General features: G+C 36.8%; 2 protein-coding genes across 4 annotated transcripts in view; one reads left to right on the top strand and one right to left on the bottom strand.

The window, feature by feature from the left end:
• The window catches only part of LOC115213081 (Fanconi anemia group J protein homolog), a 57084-nt gene extending 48462 nt beyond the window's left edge, over positions 1-8622 (bottom strand). The window contains exons 1-5 of the mRNA XM_029782000.2: positions 8482-8622; positions 6813-6928; positions 5744-5855; positions 5084-5119; positions 2921-3010 (exon numbers count right to left, since the gene is read on the bottom strand). Coding sequence (XP_029637860.1) covers positions 2921-3010; positions 5084-5119; positions 5744-5855; positions 6813-6902 — 328 coding nt within the window. The 5' untranslated portion in view covers positions 6903-6928; positions 8482-8622. The remainder of the gene's footprint in view (positions 1-2920; positions 3011-5083; positions 5120-5743; positions 5856-6812; positions 6929-8481) is intronic.
• Positions 8623-8736: 114 nt separating this feature from the next.
• On the top strand, positions 8737-24533 carry LOC115213063 (intraflagellar transport protein 22 homolog). Of its 3 annotated transcripts, XR_004999599.1 has the most exons (7): positions 8737-8909; positions 11510-11586; positions 13017-13103; positions 16333-16431; positions 18941-19044; positions 21274-21368; positions 23873-24010. XR_004999599.1 is itself a non-coding variant. In XM_029781972.2 (6 exons), the coding sequence occupies exons 1-6, from the start codon at positions 8865-8867 to the stop codon at positions 24025-24027; spliced, it is 558 nt and encodes a 185-aa protein (XP_029637832.1). In that variant the 5' UTR covers positions 8737-8864; the 3' UTR covers positions 24028-24533. The 3 variants fall into 3 exon arrangements, 2 of the variants coding, with proteins under 2 accessions (XP_029637832.1, XP_029637831.1); XM_029781972.2 differs by lacking the exon at positions 18941-19044 and having other exon boundaries at positions 23873-24533; XM_029781971.2 differs by lacking the exon at positions 21274-21368 and having other exon boundaries at positions 23873-24530.
• Positions 24534-24551: the final 18 nt, after the last annotated feature.

Here is a 24551-nt window from a genome sequence, read left to right on the forward strand (position 1 = left end):
ATATAATGATGAACGAATTATTAAGTAAATGTACAAGATTGCACAGTGAGCCAATGATGGAAGCTCTACAGGGTTACCTGATCTGCCAGAAATAGTCAAATCAACATCAAATCAGGAAGAACACATTGAATAAAGCAGTTTTGAACTTAAAAAGGTAAGATGGTCACAGTTGGAATCTGTGATTGCAGATCTGTTGTATCACAATTAGCTTGGGGCTAAACAACAAAACTGTACATTGACTGACTAGTATAGAAATAGAATTTTTTTTAAATGACATGGAAAAACCATCTGCATGAATAGTTAGTGATAACATACTTATAAGGAGCATTAAAAAGATGATCATTACCATCATCATCCTTCAATGTCCACTTTCCATGCTGGCATGGGTTGGATGGTTTGACTGAGGACTGGCGAGCCAGATGGCTGGACCAGGCTCCAATTTGATCTGGCAGTTTCTACAGCTGGATGCCCTTCCTAAAGCCAACCACTCCGAGAGTGTAGTGGGTGCTTTTTACGTACCACCAGCACGAGGGCCAGTCCAGTGGTACTGGCAACGGCCACGCTCATCTGTATATATAAAAGGCAGGATGTGTGTGTGTGTACGTGTATGTGAATGTAATTTATGCACATCCACAAATTAGCCCGCATGTCGCTCCAATTTTAGGAAGACATTCGTCAACTTATTTTCCCCAGAGGCACCAGCGAATAGCAGTAAAAATAAATTTTCAACCAAAACTTTTAATAATTTTCAAGTCAGAGAAATCACCATTGTTTGCAGACAGGAGTTAAGTCTCCTTCTAGCGACGAGTAAGTTTTTGTTAAGACTTTTGTTGGGTTTTTTTCCATCAAGGAAAAAAGTGTTTTGTTGATATATGGGCAACACACACACACGAACATGCATGCATTCCAAAAACATGTATGCAATAGGTGTATGTACATACGTATGTGTTGCTCATATATATATATATATATATATATATATATATATATATATATATATATATGCAATCAATCTCACATTAACTATGCCAAATTTCTTGTTCAACTTTCAGATGTGCATTACCTCCCATCATACTTAATCCCTTCCAAGTAATCTCCCTTGTTTTAACTACGGAAAGTTCTTGATTTTTCTTTGTGCATATATCCAAGACAAAAATGAAATTTGTGCAAACCAATGAGAATGTGTTCACGTTAATATTGCTACTTTTTTTTTTTTAACTTCATTCTAATATGGCAACCTGAAAAACTGTCCCTTTCGCACAAGAAAACTGTAACTAGTTGCCAGTGTGGGTTTCAGCTGATGAAATGAAATTATACATACACATAACTTAATTTTGTTTGGTAACTATTAACAGTTTCCCTGTTGGCATAAAAAATTTTTAAAAAAAAACTTTTCTCTCAGCTGCCACTACAATAAACACACACACGTTCGCATTTTGGTACAAGTTAAGAAGCTTGCTTCCCAACCATGTGGTGTTGGGATCAATCCCACTGCATGGCCTCTTTGTCAAGTGTTTTCTACTACAACTCCAGTTTCTGTCTACCAAATCTACTCACAAGTAGATTTGGTAGACAGAAACTGAAAGAAGCCCGTCATACATATAAGCATGCGTGTGTATCTGTGTGGAGTCTTGTCTTGGCAGCATGTGAGGATTTGTAAAAGAGCATCACTTTCATATTGGCAATCTTGTTCATTTCCAAACTTATATTTCCCAGTGTTGGGAAATATTACGCTGCTTGCAAATAGGTGAGGGTTGGTGACAGGAAGGGTATCTAGCTGTAGAAAATCTGCCTTAACAAATTCTGTCTCACCCATACAAGCATAGAAAAGTGGACATTAAGTGATGGTGATAATGATTTATAAACACATTGTGCTATTATAGTCTCCATCTACAAAATTTCGTTCACAAAACATTGGTCAACAAAAGTATACATAAGAATGATAATAATGATGTTTCATATATATATATATATATATATATATATATATATATATATATACTTTATTTAAAGCAGCAGAAAATTCCACAAAACCTGTTACCCTGAGTTTCCCGGCAACAGGAAACTCAGAGTAACAGGTTTTGTTGAATTTTCTGCTGCTTTAAATAAAGCATATTACTCTACCACTGGTATTTGAGTACTCTTTTTTCCACCTTGTTTCACATTTATGTGTTTACTCTGGTATATATATATATATATATATATATATATATATATTAATCAATGAAATTCCAATTAAGTATGATTTTCATGTTTTATCATTTGCAATTTCTACAATTTTATAATATTGAAAGAAACTAGTACTTTCATGTGTTACGCAATCATAGATGAAATTACCCATGGTTTCATGTGCTAGGATTGAAACCAGAATTATGTGGTTGTGATGCAAAATTTTTACCCACAAACCAATACCTGTGCCCAAACAAAGAATAATGTCGCACTTTTCAAGCCTAGCCAGGTTCATGGGCTCGGTTTCCCGGTTTCTGTGGCGTATGTGTTTCCCCCAGCTGGACGGGACGCCAGTCCATTGAAGCGTTACTCAAGAAATAGGAAGAGAGAGTGAGAGAAAGTTGTGACAAAAGAGTACATCAGGGGTCACCTCCAATCCCCCACCCCCTGCCGGAGCCACGTGGAGCTTTTAGGTGTTTTCGCTCAATAAACACACACAGCGCCTGGTCTGGGAATCGAAACTGCGATCCTCCGACCACGAGTTCGCTGCCCTAACCACTGGGCCATTGCGCCTCCCAAACAAAGAATAGGGAACTGAATTCAATTGAGCAAGCCACTGGCCATAAAAGAAAATTAGATGAAGGTTGCAAACCTTGGAGGTTAGGGATGTAGGGCAGGGATTATACAAAAACTAAAATGAAAAAAAAAGAGAAAAATATTTGATAAAAAAATCAAAAGAAACATGACTTACTCTTAGAGTTTTTCTTATTTGTCTTCTGTTTTGGTTGGAGATGGTATGTATGATGGTAACGATGTGGATCCCAGCAAAACTCACAGATATCTGAAGAAAAGAAATAAACAAGTCCCTTTTTTAGATTATATATCGCTTTTCCTTATCACTGTTGAGTAACCCCAATTAGTCCATGACAAGTGTACATTGGAATTGTCAGGGTTCGATTTGGTTTGTGAGGGAAGTAATGTATTAGTGAGGACATACTGTATAAGGTTTAGTTAGCAGTGGGGTCTTGTATGGAATGTAGTGTGGTAGGTAGTCAGATCATGTTACCTAGTCTAAAACACGGTAGAGACTGTTTTTACTGTTGTCATGATAGTGGTTCATGAGGTAGATCAAACTGACGTATGGATACGTGGTGATAATGGATAATTAGGTAGCTACAATGGAGGTTGCCATTTAGCTGAGCCCCAGGTCAACCCTGGTCAAGTAGACTGATGATCAAAAGACATTTCAGCCAATACTATCCTATCTTTCTTTCAGAAACACTGTATTTAACATCATATTATCCAATGTATTTTTCTTTTTTAAGAAGGATGTGATCTGAAGATTTGTCTGCTATTTCTAACAAGTAAAACAATTATGCAGAGCTTCACTCATTAATTTGAAAAAGCAGAGGTAGATTATAATGGCATTGACACGTGATGATGGTAGGCAGTAATGGAATAGAAGTAGGTCATGCTGGTTGATAGAGATGACAGCAGTGGGTGGTAACTACAGTCGATATCTATACTACATGGTAGTACAGATATCAACCACCAATCACCATGGTCACCACTATGATCTAAAAGCACTATTGTCAAACAATACCAACAGTGGTGCATCCACTCTGAATCAATTCAGATTTAATCTCTCTCTAGTGTACAAAGACGCTTAGAGCAAATGACCCTGATGGAACCTACAGCTCTCAAAGCTCTATTACCTGTAAGAGGAGTTGAAACCAGCACTACTTACCACATTTACAGTACTGCTGCCACTGCTTACAACAGTGATTCTCTCATCTCTTTCCGTCATTTATACTCCATCAGATTTATGTATTTTGCAATTTATCCCTGCAATTTATCATGATTTCATTACACTGCATCTCTCTGCTGTTATGTAATATATGTATGACTTCTCTCAGGTCCTGACATATTTGCACCCTGTCACATAGATTTTTATCCTCAGGGAGCAAATATAGTAGTAGAGTACAGGAGGCGGTCGAAAAAGCCATCTTCTATATATGGCTGAAGCGGGAAGACCGAAAATGGCTTGAAAGTCATAAACACGCCGATGGGAAATAACATCATTAGGTGAGACAAGCTGACTGAATCAGCTTCGCTGACCGACAGGTGACGGTCGTTTAGAAAAAGCGCGGGCTAAAACTACGCGCCTTCACTAGTCAGTTAATGTGAGACAGTGTCACGTGACAACTTGCTGGGGCTGCCTGCTGGAGCCTATATGGCAGGTATTTAAAGGGAGAAATTTGACAAGACAGTCAGTCACAGGCTGACACTCGCTGACGATACATCGAAGAGGCCAGGGAACAGAAGAAAGAAGACATGCACCCAACACCAGAGCTAAAGACACCTCCAAAAGGGGGCGCCCCGCCACGTCAAAACAGTAGAGGAGTAGGGGCCGAAACCGGACGTGGTTCCTCTTGATGATGTCTTGAGCTAACTGGATCCTATAAAGGAGCTGTTGTGGTAGCAGACCACGAAACACGGTTGTAATTCCTGTTTGAGAATCACTGACTTAGAACAAGTTGTTACTCAAGCATAGGCTTAAGCTCTCTAAGTGGTCTCTCTGCTTGCTAGAACTAGCAACCATATCTCCTTCATATGACACCATACTATCTTAAAGAAGGTTGATAAGTCTCAAAAAGACAAAAATGGGATGCTTGTAGTTGGAAAACCTCCAATCTACTTAATCAGAGATGACCGAGTGCTAAGCAACAACAAAAGCTGTTCTTATTCTGTGGTATTTACATTTAGGTAGGTGGACTGAGCTAATTATGAATTAAATTTCTTGACCAGAGATACAACACAATGTAGTTAACAGGATATGAAACAGCAACCTCTTGACTGTCTCTACTCCCACTACTAATACAACAATAGCGGAAAATATATAAATAATTCTTACTTTTCTGGTTTTCCTTATTCAATATTTCAATTTTAGCTGCAACAAAGAAAAAAAAAACGATAATGTTGATGTTAATGTTTCTAACAAAGGCATAAGTACAGAAATTTTGAAGGGAAAGAAACAGTCAATTATATTGACATTACTTCTTAACTGGTATGTTATTGATCCCTGAAGGATGAAAAGCAAAGTTGGGATTTGAACTCAGAATGCAAAGTGCTAGAATAAATACTACTAGGTATTCTGTCCAACACTCTAATGATTCTGCCAATCCAGTGGCATAAAATAATGTTAATAACAAAAAGATAAATCCCGCTGTCTTAACAAGCTACACTCAAAAACATTGAGGAAAGAGTCATACTCTGTCACTGAGAGTCACTCAAACATGCTAAGAGGAGGATATATTCTAAAATCTCACAAAGCTGCTCTTAAGTAAATCATGAAAAGAGTAAGTCTTGTTTACTCATCAAGAGCGACCACTCAAACTCATCAAGTAAGGAGTCAATCATGTTATAATAATGAGAGTAATTCAAAAGCAAAAAAAAAAGAAAAAGAAAAAACAAACACAAACCCTATTTTCTCACTGAACTCCACTTGCATAAATGAGTCAAACTACACTGTCATATATATATACACAAGAAAAAATAGAGATGATCATCTTACCAGCTTCGGTTTTCTGCCAAGCTAAACTTGAACAAAGTAAGGAGAGTGTTTTACCACTTCCAGTAGGGCTTTCCAAGAGACAGTTTAGTCTTTTGTCCAATCCACTAAGAATCTGAGAAGGAATGAGACAAAGGGGACCAGACCCCAGCAGAAATAATATGAAAATAAATACATTTAAAAAAAAACAATAAATTAATTTAAATAAACAACAAACAAGCCTCTGTATACATACTCAAACCTACCAAAGAAAATAGCAAATTTCTTTCAAATCACACTTTATAATTTAAAAAGGACACAGAGGATAATGCTATTCTGGAAAAATTGTTAAATAATGGGATGGTCAAGGGTGGGACACTTTGACCAGAACTGACCAGGAGCTAAACAACACTACATATAGACGTAATGTATGTCACATTGTACAATGTTTGAAGGTGACATGGTACAGTGTATGTAGCAGGAAGTAGTAGGAACTATTTAGTTAGGTAGACTGACATAAGTAAAGTCTAAGGAATTATAGCATGTAAAAAGCACCCACCACACTCATGGAGTGGTTGGCGTTAGGAAGGGCATCCAGCTGTAGAAACACTGCCAGATAAGACTGGAGCCTGGTGCAGCCTCCTGGCTTCCCAGACCCCGGTCGAACCATCCAACCCATACTAGCATGGAAAACGGACGTTAAACGATGATGATGATGATGACACATATGTAAATAAAGCAACTTGAAGGAACATCTCAGTTGCTTAACTTGCTGGAAATAGTCATCATATCTCCCATAAACCACACTGGACTACCATAAATAAGTAAAGGACACAAGGAAACATTAGGTGCTTCCTATTTAAAACGGTAGGAAACGTCAGATGATGCAGACTACAGCATCTAGTGTTTCCGACCTAAAAAGTTGGGATGAAACTGTAATATCTATGCTCACAGGTCTCCTTGTCCTGAACAAGCTAGGGGTTAAACAACTAATACATAGACATATATATATACACAATGCAGAATTTATTAAATCACTAAAAAAACAACCTATAGAAAAGTAACAACAAAAGTGTTTGAGTTGATTCCTTACCTTATTCATCATATCAAACTGGGAAGGGTAAGGTTTAAAAGGGAACATAACCTTATGACCCCCAATATGGTACACCTCCGTGCTTTCCATTGTTGCTGACAGAAAGAGCCAGAAACCTTGATGAAAACAAAAACATGTTTCTGTATTAGTAAATAATTATCACAAGTAAACAGGTCCCCACAATGCTTACATACGAATCCTAGCACATTGCTGATATTCATATTTGTATTTGAACATGTAGCTTTTAATATATAAATGTGTGTGTGCGTGTGTGTGTGTAACTGTGTTCAAGATAACGAGAGCACCTAAGTAGTTACTGATCTGCTTGAAACAACAATCAAATTTCTTTCAAATCCCACCCTACTGTCCTGATTGCACAGCGTCAGGGAAAAGTACTAGAAAAAATGGAATGGTCATGGTTGGAATACTTCTGATCATAGGTCCATACAATCTAGAACTTTCTTCAGATCTATGCAAAGAATTTTGATTGAACAGATCTGGCGAGCTGGCCGAAACGTTAGCCCGCCGGGCGAAATGCTTAGCAGTATTTCATCTGCCGCTACGTTCTGAGTTCAAATTCCGCCGAGGTCGACTTTGCCTTTCATCTTTTCGGGGTTGATTAAATAAGTACCAGTTATGCACTGAGGTCGGTATAACCGACTTAATCCGTTTGTCTGTCCTTGTTTGTCCCCTCTGTGTGTAGCCCCTTGTGGGCAGTAAAGAAATAAGATCTATGATCGAAAACGATATCTCAGCTGTGATCAGCCCAACTTCATGCATGTAGGATTGCATTGCTCTTCTTCTTTTGAGACAATAAGGTATGGCTTAAAGGAAAGGCAAGTACATAGAATTTCCCTTGTTGGCTTGCATGAAGGGACTTGATTTCAAGAGTGGAAACTAACCAAATGTTCGTCAATTTCAGCATCACCTCTTAGCAGTAGTCAAACAGGAAGTGATTTCTGGCGATACAGTGAACTGATCGATAGATAATTCAAACAAGATCGTGCAGTGTCAGTCAGTATAAAACGGATACGTAGACTCTCTTCAAGTTTAAAAGTTAGGAACTAAAAGGCAAAATGATATATTTATCAATCGGTGTGTCTTACATTTTTAGTCAACATTTTTAGTATTCACCAAAAGACATTTTTTTTTTCTTGTGAAAAATCGGGGGAAACTGAATAATTCCAGAGAAACTAGTTATTTCGCTTTCAGATTGTCCGAATCAATCGAATACAAACAATGTTTTAAAGGGAAAATAATAAGAAAAGAAAATGTTTAACAAGTAACGCAAGCGGTAGTCATTTTGTTTCGACAGCAAATCTAAAACATGCAAGAAGGGAAGCACACAGTCGTTTCACGAGAAAACGTAATTAACATAACAGTTGGTGCATATTAGTAAACTGAAATTTAGAAACCACTATAGTCATAAAACTTCTTTAAAAAATCACACTGCCCTTAATTCTATTAAGAAAAAGACATATTTATTTATCATTTGAATGTTTACTTATTAAAGATTATCTTAATTCGCTTGCGTACTTGCGCTCTTCTTTAGTTTAGGTTTGTAATGGAATACATTAAAAGCTACTAAGTAAATGAATGCAAAACAGGTGAGATAATTTGAAGAGAGAAGTTAATAAATTCAAGTGCCGATTCTTATAAATCTACTTACAAACCAAAAATGTCAATATTTATATCAGAAATCCCGCCATCGTTCCCATAAAACGAGTAACCGTCCACGTGTAAACGGTGTCTAGTTCCTGTGTAATATTTATTCAGCTTCGTCTAGTGAAAAGAAACGAACCCACATAGCTAGATTTTTTTGCTTTTTATTAAACATAATTCAATCCTAAGAAATGTACTTTTTTTGGTAACGTGTAAATAAAATTGGTGGCAAAATAGTTGTAAAAAATGTATTTATATATTGGTATATTTGATCCACCACATCGCAGATGATATTTATTACTGCTAGTGTAATGTGTTGCCAAGAGAGGGCGGCAGTAGTACCAGGAGCCTGGTTACCAGGTAACACATCAACCACACCAAAAAAAAACCATGTCGATGTTCAAAGCCAAAGTTTTACTTCTCGGGCCGATGGAAGTAAGTGCATTTGCTTAAAATAGTGTTGTTATGTCAATAAATTATCTTGATTAGGCTTAAGACCGAACCAGCGAGGGAATTGCTAGAAAGAGCAGTTAAGTCTCCTTCAAATTACACAAAACTTTCTTATGAAATGACACTCTGGATAAGTTCTGTATACACTAAGTCTGAATAAAAAAAAAAAGATGGTCATGGTTGGAAAGTCTTTTATCATATGTTGTTACATGAAGGCTGGCCGGAGACTAAATGACAACTATTTTAAAAACTCTTGATTTTCTCACTCTGCCGTATTTCATCTCCACCCACAAAGAAGAATATTCGAAAACTCGCAGATATTCAACGTTACATTTATTGTTGTTAACTTCAGGCTAACACTGAATAACCAGGTCTTTGATCTGAAGCGTTCCATTATTGACCACTACATCTTTTCGTTTACAAGCACAGCATTAACCATTGTGTCCATTTTAAAGATGGTAAGAGGTGGTTTGAGGGAGATTTGGCTGCTATAAGACTTAGTTACTCCTTCGTTTGCATTGTTCGACATCTGTTACCTCTACCCCGCCATTGAAATATCCACAACTTTGTTTTACTAACTTCAGAAAATAGAACATAAACTGGGCAAGAAAATGTCCAAACTACATTATGGGGATTAGTGTTGGTGTTCTTTAGCCCAAGGTCAGCCCTAATCAAGCAGACCTATGACCAAGGACCTTCTATCGTGATCACCCTGTTTTTCATCCAGACATATCTTGGACTACATTTCAAATGTATCATTTTGCAAGACAGATTAAAGAGAGAGTTGGATCTGCTATAAACAATGTCAGATTTTCCTGATGTGATCAGTCTGGTGTGCTTTTGATCAGATGTCAGAAGATATGGTACCCAGCAAGCAAAAACCTTTGTCATGCCAAGTTCATTGTGCAGAATATTCTCAACTCTCTTGATTTATAGTCACCATGTGGTGAACACAATGTTTTTCATGGTGGTGGCAGTTGTAGGACATCCAGACCTTGAGTCATCTTCAAGACTCTCCCTTCTCCTAAATCTAACTGCCCACTTTTACACTGTTACCAAAGCTGAAGTCTTCTTTGAACAGTCAGATATCAGTTTGCATGGAAAGAAACAATGCAGTTATTAATAAGAAGAGTTGAAATTAATGCATGCAAGATTTCACAGCTCTAGCATCACTCCTTCATAGTCAGCCTACAAACTTTTCAGCCCACCCTTATAACTCTGCCAAGTGTGCTGTGATGTCAGTCAGTGTTTGTTACATCCTTTTGTTTGTAAAGCATTTAGACCAGACAGTAAACAGTGAGTATATACACTTGGCAAGCAGTAGGCATTAATAGATATATAGAGTAATAAAGTCAATTTTCAGCAAAACACCTTATCACTAGGAGACAATATGTATGCAAATAGTTTTTGTTGTAAAAGTTATTTTTTTACATATTGTTTTTTAGTGGTAAGTGGTCTTTTGTTAACAATTTACTTTATCAATGCTGACTGCTTAAGTTGGTGTGATGATAGATAATGTTTACGTAGAATTTGGACCATACAGGCTTCAGGAACTGTAAACCTACCTACTTTGTCTTCCTAAAAGACATGTATCTGGGTTAAACACATGATCAATGTCTGTGATAGTTGCTACAGCTGGGACAAATAAATGAACTTAACTGATGCATGACAGCCAGGATTCACTTATAATGATCTGTAACTCAACATGCATGTTTTCTCCATCAAAAGCAACAATGTTGCAACTATTTTGGCCTATGGCTCACTCAGTCACCCTACCCTACTATTCTAAAAGAAAATTCCTTGTAGGACCAGATGCTGTGTTCTTTTTCTGCAAGAATGCAATGTCTCTGCAAAATATCCTCCTTTGTTTGTTCTCTGTTTACACTAATAAAGATGGGAAACTAAACAATTTGTTATACCAAAGTATAATTATATGTTTATGACATATATAGCCTTATTTTAGATCAGTATTCCCCTAGGATTCTGTGAGACATTACCAAGGATTCCATGAGAAATTGTGATTTATAGTCTAATTTTACAGGAATGCATTTTGTGTTTAATCCTATGTCGTCTAAAATCACCATCTGTGTATTGTACTAAATGTATACAAACCATCAGAAGGCATGATATTGTGGAATTTTCCCCCACTACAAAGGGCACAAGCATTTCACACTCACACATATACACATGATGGACTTTAGTTTCCACTTACCAAATTCATTCGCAAGGCTTTGGTCAGCCTGAGGTTATAGGAGAAGACACTTACCCAAGGAGTAAACCTGAAACCCTGTGGTTGGAAAGCAAGCTCAAAATCTCTTCATGGATTTGTTATATTTTAATATCTTCTCCATTTGAGCTGGAAAAATCCTTAAGTAGCTGGGCAAAATGCTTAGTAGCATTTTGTCCGTTTTTATGCTCTGAGTTCAAATTCTACTGAGGTTGACTTTGCTTTTCATCCTTTCAAGGTCGATAAAATAAGTACTAGTTGAACACTGGAAGTGATGTAATCACCTTACCATAGCTCCCAAAATCGATGCTCTTGTGTCAAAATTTGAAGCCCCAATATTATCTCCATTTATTTTCAGAGTGGCAAAACAGTCCTGGCTAATTTCCTGTGTAAAGCCACTGAAGTTACAAATATTTCTCCTACTGTTGGGGTCAGGTGAGTGACATACACTAGAATTAACTAATTTCTTCTTGATTTTCATCATTGTTGCTGTTGTGATTGTTTAACCTGATATCAGGCCTGATCAAGCAAAGTTATGACGAAAGATGCTTTGACCTAAAGTATTCTATTTTTTCAAAACTTTTTTTTATCTAATATAGCATATAAAGAACACTATTATCCAAAATATCCTCTTTAAAGGGCTGTATTGTGTGATGCAAGAAAGATTTGACTGCTATTTCTAGTATATCAGATAACTATCTTGAAGCTCCTCAGCGTATTATCATCACTGTATTAAAGGAGGTTTTATTGGTGGTGAGGATGGTGATGGCTGGAATGATGATGATATTGTATACATATATAAGACCAGAACATGTGTGCTTGAAAAGTCAAACAACAAAGTAATGCACAATACAAAAACTTCTTTACCAGAAGTTTATGGCATTATGCCTTTTAAAAAGCTTTTTAAAATAGATAGTAACTTTTAAGAAAATCTTTCTTCAAATATTGTGACTGCATCAAGTATTTTCTACAAAATTTCTTAAATATATATTTTCGATGTTGACAATTCACTTTAATGCCATTCAGATTTTTATCTTACTATGTATCATCCTCCATGTGAAGAAAAAAATCTTATTAACACCTGAAAGACTGTTAGATCTGGAGAGATTATTGAGATGCTAGAGCTGTGATAAGTAGACGTGTGCTGTGTACAAGAGATAAGATTGAGGGGAGCTTCAGCCAGAACATGGGTATGAATTTATTTGGTTGGGTGTGAGTGTGTATATACATACATACACACACACACACACACATATATATATATATGTGTGTGTGTGTGTGTATATATATATATATATATATATATATATATATATATATATATATATATACATATATATATATATATATATATATATACATATATATATATATATATATATATATATATATATATACATATATATATATACATATATATATATATATATACATATATATATATATACATATATATATATACATATATATATATATATATATATATATATATATACATATATATATATATATATATATATATATATATATACATATATATATATATATATATATATATATATATATATATATATATATATATACATATATATATATATATATATATATATATATATATATATATATATATATACACATATATATATACACATATATATATATACATATATATATATATATATATATATATATATATATATATATATATATATATATATATATATATATATATATATATATATATATATATATATATATATATATATATATATATATATATAAAATTCAACTTTGAAAATGAGACTAGCAGTCATCCCCAAAATGATAAACCTATATATTTTGTTCTTCTTTCTTTCTCCGGACAGAATAATGGAGTTTGAGCAGCCAATGATTCTGGATGGTCGTAATACTGTTGCTGATATTGAATTGTGGGACTGTAGTGGTGATCATAGGTATGTAGTAATAGTTGTCTTACAATGGTGATAATAGGCTTGTAGCAGTATTGAACTGGTATTCACACACACACACACACATACATATAATGCCAGCTTGGAAAGTGGATGTTAAATGATGATGATCATGATATGGGTGTGTGTTTGTGTTTATGAATTTGTTTTGCAGGATTGCTGATGTGAAACACTGTGTTGAAACAGATATTGTTATGTTTTGGAATGGTCATTTTTACCTTTTTTATTTGCATCTATAAGAGGGATAGCTTTTGAGATGGAATCCATGTCTAAATACATTGTCCAGTTACATTTCATAATGGAGCTTATACATAATTTGTGAAGGTAGATTTATATAAATTTGCTGTGTCCAATTTTAGTACAACATGTAAGTATTATTACTGTCACATGATGTGTAATAGTGCACTACACTTTTTAGCAAATAAGCATCTATCACCCAACCCAGTAGTTGTGCTATTACATATCTATAATCAATACAGTAAAGTTAGGTTTAGAAACATCCAGTGACCATAGAGCCAATACTTCATTCCAGTTTCTATAATTTAGAATGGAATGTGTGAAATATCCCCTGGATTAAATGCTAGTGTATCACATCAACATTTAAACAAACTCCTTTAGAAAAGCACATTCTTCTGGTTGAACCCAGGATTCCACTCTTACTTTCCTAATTTACTGATGATAATGTATGACAAAATTAACAGTGTGTTGAACAGAAAATTGCTTTGTAATATTTAGTTACTTCTATTATGTTATGAGTTCAAATCTTAGCTTGTTTTTTACTTTATTTTCATTCTGCCAGAGTTGATAAAATAAGTTTACCCCTGCTGCAGATCTAAGTAGTGAAACCGCCCAAGTGTTGATAGCTTCAATCTTATTCCGTCCATTTAATTTCAACTTAAGGATCAGTCTCAGTCTGTGCAAATACTCCAGCTTAAATTTTTCTGTAATTTCTTTCTCCATCAATTTATCCATTTCCAATATCCCCAAGTACTTATAGCCCATGTGTTCTATCTGCTTCATAACCTCCCCCGATGGTATCACTAGTCCTTCCATACATTTGATTTTGCCTCTCTTTAAGATTAACACACCACACTTTTTCAGTCCGAACTCCATTCTGATATCAGCACTGAAAGTATATACTGTATCAACGAGGGAATTGACTTGGGATTCATCTTTACCATAAAGTTTGAGGTCATCCATGAATAACAAGTGGCTGACTTTTTGTTGGTGGCTTTTGAATACATACCCAGCCTTTGCTTTCCTCAGAATCAGTGTTAGTGTTATCATGCACAGTACAAAGATCAGTGAGGACAGGCAGTCCCCTTGGCAGATGCCTCTCCTTATTTCTATTGTCCCTGTCAGTTCCATCCTCCACTTCGTCATACTTTTTCCAAGCAATCACGCAACATTCGATGCAATACCAAATAGGTTCATACATTTCATAATTGAAGAATGTGGGATCACATCATATGCCTTACGGTAATCAATCCATGACATGGCTAAGTTAGTTTTCCTCCTCTTGTAGTCTCTAAGTACAGTTTTGTCTACCAGGAGTTGATCCTTGGTACCTGTGCACTTATGCTTGCAACCCTTCTGTTCATGTGACAGGACTCCATTTTTTACAGATGTCCGTACATTGACTCTGCAACTATTCCAGTGAATAATTTCCACATGAGTGGCAAGTAGGATATCGGCCTGTAATTGCCTTTGTCGATGTTTTTCAAGCACAGTGCTGTCCTACCCATTGTCAACCACTCTGGTGTTACTTGGTTGGCATTTAACAAGGTGTTGAGTTGTGCAGCTATTCATGCATTTCATTCACCAAATCTTTTGATCCAGTAGCCTTGAACTCCATCTGGCCCTGGGGCCTTCCAGTTGCCCATTTTTTTGCTGATTTTCTTCACTTCTTTAACTGAAATGACTAGTTCTGCCTGTTTTGGACAGACTACTGTTTGTTTCATTTCTTACGACCATTCAGCATCCTTCTTGTGCTCCTTGTCTTTGCTCCAGATGTCACTCCAAAATCTTTGACTTTCAATGTTATTTGGTATCAGCTTTTCATCTGTACACTCTCTATTTATTTTTTTGTAGAATCTCTTCTGATCTACTCTGAATACCCTTTTCTGCTGGTAACCTTTCATTCTTTGGTCATATCTTACCATCTTTGCAACAAAGCATTGTTTCAGTTCCTCCATTATCACTTTCAATATCATACTTCCTCTTCAGTGCTTTGTATTTTTGTTCACTTTTAAGCTCCCACTTTTCTTTTCAGTCTAACACAGAAATATCTTTCGAGGGCATATCTAACCTCACCTATATTCTTCTTTTCCATCATGGATCTTTTCTTTTGTCACTCTCATTATATTTCTTTTTCTTGACATCAACATCCACATTTTGTGCTACAACAATACTTGCTGCCTTGATCGATTTATTTGTTTCTGTGATGTTTTTTGTTCTGATGTATTTCAGAATTTCATTCACATTTTTCATTTCTTGGTTCAGTTTCCATTAATCAGCCTTTCTAAGGTTGCAAATAAGGTTGACTTTGCCTCTCATCCTTTAAAAGTCAATAAATAAAGTATCTCTGGAGTCAATAAAATAGGTTCAGTTTCTACACTGGGGTCAATAAGATGGATTGTATTCTTTTGCAAAATTAGAAATTACTTCAACAAACTTCACGCAGCTGCCATATACACCACCACTGGTACATTGTCATAATTTGAGAAAATATTTTATTTTGTATCTCACATGGTTTAGAGGATATTCAAATAACATGAGTGTTAAATACTGAAATTCAGTTGTGAAATACTGTAAAAGTACAATATTGTAAAAGTAGATTTCTCTGTAACTAAACAGTATGTGGTGCGACTACACGAAATACGTAGTATCATTGGTAAGTTCTAATTTCAGGCTGCGACAGTCAACATGTTAAATGTACCATTGGTAAGTCCCAGTTATAGGCTGTGGCAGTTAACATGTTAAATAATACACTGGACACCAGATTTATTCATGGTAAGTAGGGAATAAAAATAAAGTTAATTTATTCTTACAATGCTCCAGCTGTAAGAAATTGCTTGACTTTTTCTTTAAATCATTGAAAAAATTAGTGGGGCACAATAAATAAGCCATGAAGAGGTTGTGTTGTTATGGAACATTAGTGAAAACCTGTCACTGTAATTTATTAATTTACATTGTTTTCTGTGTTGTATCTCAGATATGAATCCTGTTGGGCAGCATTTAGTAAAGATGCCAATGGTATTATCTTTGTTTATAACCCAGACCGTGCCAACCACAACAAAGAACTTGAAGAGCTGTAAGATTCTTTTCTCTTATTTTTCCTCTCTCTTCCCTTCTCACATGTTACACTCTTCATTTCCTCATACATTTCACAGTTCACCTCTCTATCATACAACTTTAATATTTCATGTTTTTTTTCAATTCACCGAGCTGCAGTGGCCGACACATATGAAGTGTTGACTTCTTGTTTGTTGGTAATATGTTTCACTCAAACAAAGCTGTGGGAAGTCAACATTTACACACCTTCATGTGCACATAAGGTAAACTTCCTGCTGTTTTCATACATCAAATTCGTTCACGCTGTTGGTTGTCTCTGGGCTGCAATAGAAGCCACTTGCTCAAGGGACTGGACTGTGGGATTGAACCTAACACCATGTAGTTGCAAAGTGATCATCTTAACCACACAGCTGTGTCTGGATCTCATACATGTGTGTGTATATAAATACATACAAATGCACTTATATATCATTATCATTTAACATCCATTTTCCATACTGGCACAGGTTGCATGGTTCGACTTGAGCTGGCATAGCTAAGAGCTGAACTAGGCTCCATCGTCTGTTTCGGCATGGTTTCTACACCTGGATACCCTTCCTAACACCAACCACTTTACAGTGCACTGGGTGCCTTTTTATGAAGCACAGCACCAACAGGTTCACCAAATATCTTGCAAGATAAAAACAGCATAAATCCCTCAACTAGCTTCAATCCTCTCTAATCTTCGCATATCCTCTGCTTTCAAGGCCCATGTCTCAGTACCATATAGCATTGCTGTTTGTTCTTGTGCATCATACAATCTTCCTTTTACATGGCAAGAATGACCTTTGCTTGTCAACAGAAGTAAAAGCTCTCTGAAATTTCTCCATCCTGACCGGCTCCTGTGCCAGTGGCTCATAAAAAGCACCCACTACACTCTCAGAGTGGTTGGCGTTAGGAAGGGTATCCAGCTGTAAAAACATTGCCAGATCAGATTTGAGGCTGGTGCAGCCACTGGCTCTCCAGACCTCAGTCAAACTGTCTAACCCATGCCAGCATAGAAAACAGACGTTAAACGATGGTGATGATATATGTATGTATGTATATAAGCATGGCTGTGTGGTTAAGAAGCTTGTTTCTCAACCATGTTGTCTTGGGTTCAGTCCTACTGCTTACTACCTTGGGCAAATGCCTCTTACTGTAGTCCTAAGTTGACCAAAGTCTTGTGAGTGGATTTGGTAGAAGGAAAACTGAAAAAAACCTGTTGAAAATGTGTGTCTGTGTGTACTCTTGGCTTGTCGTCATCCAATAATTGTAAATGAATATCACTGTCATAAAAGCTATGTTATTTGTTTCCAATCTTCTAGAGTGAAATATATTTTGCTTGGCAACAAGTGTGGGTTGGTGACAGGAAGAGCATCCAGCTGTAGAAAATCTACTTCAACAAATTCCCTCTGAGCATGCAAGCATGGAAGTGGGGACATTAAATCATGATGATGATGAAATGGCAGTGAAGGCACATGACTCAGTGGTTAGGGCATTGGGCTTACAATCAGTAGGTTGTGAGCTTGATTCTCAAATGGACTGTGTTGTGTTCTTGAGCAGGACACTTTATATCATGTTGCTCCAGTTCACTCAGCTGTAGAAATGAGTTGTCACTGGTGTCAATCTGTATTGGCTTTTGCCTTTCTCTTGGATGACATCAGTGGCTTGGAGTGGAGAGGCTGGTATGCATGGGTGACTGCTAGTTTTCAACAAACAACCTTACCCGGACATGTGCCTCAAGGGAAATTTCTAGGTGCAGTTCCATGGTCATTCATAACTGAAGGGGTTCTTTACCTCCCGCCTGTCCATTTACTTCTGATGGCGAAATGGATATGAATATGCATTAGAAATCATCATCATCATCATCATCATTTAGCGTCCGTTTTCCATGCTAGCATGGGTTGGACGGTTCAACTGGGGTCTGGGGAGCCCGAAGGCTGCACCAGGCCAGTCAGATCTGGCAGTGTTTCTACAGCTGGATGCCCTTCCTAATGCCAACCACTTCCTTCTATAATATTAATCATTATTAATATTATAATATAGATGAAGAGGTAGAATTGGAATCAGTAGTATCAAAGAAAATGCCTTGCTGTACTGAGTTATCTTTCATCATTCTAAAGATTCAAATTAAATACCAGCCAAATATTCAGGTGGGACATTAGTGTAATCAGCTCTACTCTTTCCTGAATTTCTAACTGGCCTTGTATCTGAGTTAGAAATCATTATCGTAAGGACTGTAAAGTTGGCAAAATGTTGTTATTGTCTTTTTAGTCATATCCCTCACAAAGAGACATAACTGAAGTCAAGCTGGGCTTAACTTTGCCTCTGATAAACTAAAATATCAGTCTTTGGGTCTTTATGCCTGGGTTAGAAATTTTTATTATCAGCAATGCTGGCACTTGGGAGCAATTTGTACCATATTCTTTCCAGATAAAAATGGTGGTTCTCTGAGTGAAGTTCAGCTAACCTACCATTTATGTTTTTTTTTCTTTTACATGTTCTAGACTTGCTTATTTCCTACCTCAGACAGGCCTTACCACCAACCACTGCTTCTGTGTGAGCAATGTTAGAGCCGAGGCTTACAATGCTCCTGTTCGCAGTGAACTCCGTGAGTACAATCATCTCGCAGCTGGATCTCTATGCACGTGCACACATACACACACATACACAGCTCTCATCATCACCACTATTTTATGTTTGGCTTTATGTTGTAATGCTTTCAATCTCTCAAACTTGTATGCATGCATATATACATATGTATCTTAAATATTCTTAATTTTTCATTGCTATGCCACCTGATGATTGCCTCTCCAGAAAGAAATATGAAGTAATGGCAAAGTAGCCAACTTTAAACTATTGAAATAATAATGATAATAATAATAATAATAATAATAATAATAATAATGTGAAGGCACATGGCTCAGTAGTTAGAGCGTCGAGCTTATGATCATGAGGTGAGTTTGAATCCCGGACCGGGCTGTGTGTTGTGTTCTTGAGCAAGACACTTTATTTCACCTTGCTCCAGTTCACTCAGCTGTAGAAATGAGTTGTGACATCACAGGTGCCAAGCTGTATCGGCCTTTGCCTTTCCCTTGGATAACATTGGTGGTGTGGAGAGGGGAGACCGGTATGCATGGGTGACTGCTGGTCTTCCATAAAAAAACTTGCCTGGACTTGTGCCTTGGAGGGTAACTTTCTAGGAGCAATCCCATAGTCAGTCATGACTGAAGGGGGTCTCAGCAATAATAATAATAATCCTTTCTTTAATAGCCACAAGAGCTGGCAAAAATAAGACTGGGCATTACAAAACATGAAGGATAAAGTGGGGTTACATAAAGTGTCATGTAAAAAGTCAATAACAATGAAAAATATAACAAAGAAAATGCCTAAAAGAGGCAAACAACTCAGGGCTACTCATGGAGACCCCACAAAGAATCCACAAGCACAATGATGAAAGGTAGAGTTGACCTCAGTGACGTTTGAACTCAGAACATAAAATGCCATTACACATTTTGTCTGGTGTGCTAACAATTCTTAAGCCTTGAAATTTTGATTATATTAAGCCTAGTACTTGATTGATACTTATTTTATCAACCCTGAAAGAATGAAAAGCAAAGTCAAACCTCAGCAGAATTTGAACTCAGTATATAAAGAGTCTGAAGAAACACCAATAGCATTTTGTCTGGCTTGTTTGGAAAACATGATCAAAGAAAGGGTTATGGGGTAGTATCAAAAAGTTCCCAGATTAGTTCTGTAGTATGCCAACAGATAGTAGCACACAGTTGCATGTGTAGCGAGAGCTTGCAGTGACCTTCATGAGACAGTGTGGCAAGTGACATCACTGTGTTTACTTTGCAAGTTGTGAAATTTGTGTGATTTTTGTGATCACTTGTATGCTGTAGTCTGCAACTTTTGTCATGGACAGGTAGTTGAAGCAAAAAGCCAATGTGAAATTTTGCATTAAACTTGGGAAGTTTGCAGCAGTGACACTGAACTTGCTTCGGCAAGCTTACTGCAACAAGGCATGATTACCATAACAACACTTTGGTAGACATATTTAAACAACCATGTTTGTTGCTATAACAATATTTAAATTGTCACATACTGCTATAGCATATTTCAAGTCCCACATCTGTCAACTTAGCAGCTGAATCCCTCTCTCCACAAATTATTGGAGTTTTTCTTTTCTTTTTTTTTAAACTTACTAATTTATGTCTTAATCATGTCTAGCACTGTACTCACAATCAACTTGCATGTTACACTACACTCAGACTCTCACAGTTTGTTTAGTAAAGTTTAGCACTACACACACTTATTACTTAGTTGTATGTCAGTCTAACATTGGCCTCTCACAGTTTGCTTTGTTATGCTTGCCACTGCACTCATCAATTGCTCTTTGCTTCTTCATGTCTGCCATTGCACTCACTACTCCACTGATAACTCAGATACGCCTAGTGCCATCAGCTTCCACTCTCACCTCTTCACTCCTCCATCACTATATCAAAGCCATAATCACATTTTCAAACTATCAACAACCATCCCTTCCAAACCAAGTCAGCTCTGACACCAACTATCATTATCAATGACACCACCACTACTAACCACTCTGTCCCTACAAAACCATTATATAAGCAACACTGTCATCACCACAACCTCCACCTACCATAACTACTCCTTGTCCATCACTCATCACTATAACTACTCCACCTCACCCAACACTGCAATCTCTACCTACCATCACCTCAATGGCCACTACCCATCACCATACAATCATCACTAGTGCCACCAATACTAACTGCTTTGCTTCTTTCTTTTATGTTTGTTTTCTTTATCCCAGATACAGCTATTTTGTGCGATCATGCAAAATAAGCCCCAAACGATGTATCTTAATCATCTTGCAATATCCATGTAATGCTTTGACCTATGATCTCCGTGAGTAAGCCATCCAATACAAGGATTTTTACTACGTGTATAAATATCGTATGTGCTGACTCCTGAATATTCTTTGTTGTATTTATTGAAAGGTATTACAGGTTGTTTGCTGTGTGTGTGTGTGTTGTTCATGTATTTATTATAGGTTCTCAGGTCTGTTGAGTTACCTTTTAACTCCATGTCAACCCTGATCTAGCTAACCTATGATCAAGGATATCTAGAACTATCTTATGTGTCTTTCCCTTTTTGAAGATAGTGGAGTGTGATGACAGTGATTTGGCAATTATTTCTAGCAGCCTGAGTGATCACATAGATTCCATTATATTGTATTTATTGAAGCTTTTCTGGTATGACTTGTCATAGCAGTAAGTCCAGGTTATAAGATCACAATCACTTTAAAACTTTTGCCTTCATGTTGTGGTTACAGGGCAAAGAAGCCTAACACAGTCTACTCCTCTTAAGTATCATCCATATATGTGTTCATTTGATGTGAACACCAAAATCTTACATCCTTTTTCTATCTTTTCTTTACATCAATAATGTAAGGAGGATTTCTGTTTGACTTAAAACCCAAACTTAACACTCATAGATCTATTGGACACACTGTTCAGAAAGCACTAGAAATATCATCCTGCTCTCACCAAGACTAAAAATGCTTCACTGTCCTAGAGTGTTTCCAATTTACTTAATGACACCAGAGAGATTGTTTAACCCTTTAGCATTCAGATTACTTTGTAAAGTATAATGTTTATGTATTCTCATAGCTTCAAGATTTCAATACTCTTTTACTTGTTTCAGTCATGTGACTGTGGCCATGCTGGAGCAATGCCTTTAGTTGAGCAAATCGACCCCAGGACTTATTCTTTGTAAGCCTAGTACTTATTCTATTGGTCTCTTTTGCTGAACCACTAAGTTACAGGAACGTAAACACACCAACATCGGTTGTCAAGCAATGCTGATGGGGACAAACATACACACACACACACACACATATATATATATATATATATACACATATATACAATGGGCTTCTTTCAGTTTCCATCTTCCAAATCCATTCACAAGGCTTTGGTCAGCCCGGGGCTATAGTAGAAGACACTTGCTCAAGGTGCCACGCAGTGGGACTGAACCCGGAACCATGTGGTTGGTAAGCAAGCTACTTACCACACAGCCACTCCTACGTCTATGACATTGTAGAGTAGGTGAAAGAGGCCAGTTCTAGCTAGTTTGAACATAAAGCATAAAATATTTGGGCCAGATATGGCCAGTTTAAATGCTAAAGGATTAATCTCAAACAAATTTAGAATTTTTGCTTTGCATTGTCCCTATTCATTTTGTTTCCCACACAACAGGGTGTATACAAAGGTTATTTTCTATGCCATAATACCTCTGGTTGTGCATATATTATAGTGATTGATGCATTTACTGTTCAGTAGAGTAAACATGAAATGAACTGGAAGTTAATTCAAGGAGATACATTTGGATGGAAGGGTAAATTATTTAGTGTAAGATCTGGGGAAGGTGTTATACAGAAGTAACAAATGGTGTCAAGAGGGCTTTGTCTGAGTTAGCTCAGCAAGTCCTGATCACATAGACTTATGATCAAAGGTGTCCCAGCCATAACTTTCTGTCTTACTTGGAATCAATGTATCGAGGACTATGTTATCAAATGTCACTTTTAGTTATTTTATGGCAGTATATAGCTGCTATTTCTTGCAGGTTAAGAGACTACATGGAGGTAGTGCAGTGTTGAGTTATTCTTATATTATCAGCCTTTTCTTGGATAGTCTTTAGTATATGCAATGATAGATGCATCATCCTGCATGTGTGAATAGTACTCTACTGAAGCATGTGTACTGAGGCTGCAGTATTTTTTTTATTCTGAAGAGAAAGCCCAGTCAAAAAAAAATGTGAAATGTTATTGTTTAGCCTCAAGTCAGCCCTAATTGAGAAGGTCTATGATCAAAGGTATTCCAGCCATGACCATCTTGTTTCTCTCTCTCTCTTTTTTTTTTTTGATATCTTCATTCTTGATTTTTTAAGAAATATTCAAGCGAGGTCGTCGCCAGTGCCGCTGGACTGGCTCCTGTGCAGGTGGCACGTAAAAAGCACCATTTGAGCGTGGCCGTTGCCAGTACCACCAAACTGGTCCTTGTACCAGTGGCATGTAAAAGCACCCACTACACTCTTGGAGGGGTTGGCATTAGGAAGGGCATCCATCTGTAGAAACTCTGCCAGATCAGATTGGAGTCTGGTTCGCCAGACCTGTCAAACTGTCCAATCCATGCTAGCATGGGAAGCAGACGTTAAATGATGATGATGATGATGATGTAGGGTATGATTTAAGAGTGATTTAACTGCTAAATCTTATAAGTTGATTGATCACAAAGAAGTTTGTTATTGTGCATATGTGTGTAATCAGAAGTACAAAGGTACATAATAACATTTGTCATAAAATTTTCTTCTTCACAACCAAATATTAATTTCCTGATTTTTCCTTTCAGCTCCATCATTTCAGAACATACAATGCATTGAAGCAAATCTGGAGTCCAGTTCAGAAGATCTGAGAGAGCAGCTTGAAACGTTTCTTGTGACAGTGTTGGTAGCCATGACTGACAAACGTGACCAAGAGGAACTCAGCATCATGAATAAAAGATGATGAAGTGGTAGTAGCTTGGACCCAGTTACTTGCTGTTTCATACATGGCTTTAACTTATCAGTGAATGATCTGAAGGAGTCAGACAATTCCAGGGAGGGAAAGAGAGAGAGAAAGAGAGGGGGGGAAGACATATCACAAAATAAATCCATTTTTGTTACTTGAAATAATATTTTATTTGTTATCATTACTAATTGATAGCTCTGGATAGACAGATTCATGAGAATAGCAGACAAAATGTTTGGTGATATCCAGTTACATACTGGGTTCAAAATCCTTCCAGGATCAATACAATATGTTCCAGTCAACAACTGGGGTCAATATTATTGATCGTATACCCTAAATTTGAGGTTCTGTGTCTTAAGTAGTAGATAACAAACATTATAATGATAGCACAGTCTGTAGTGCTGTTGGTGTTGTATCACTGTTGCAGGTGATAGTGCTGACATGGATGCAACAACCAGGACACACTATCCTGCTTGCAATCGGCTGATAGCTTGTTCTCTCTGCGCTACTGACAATTCGGT

This window comes from Octopus sinensis, linkage group LG6, assembly GCF_006345805.1.
Source record: "Octopus sinensis linkage group LG6, ASM634580v1, whole genome shotgun sequence".
NCBI lineage: Eukaryota > Metazoa > Mollusca > Cephalopoda > Octopoda > Octopodidae > Octopus > Octopus sinensis.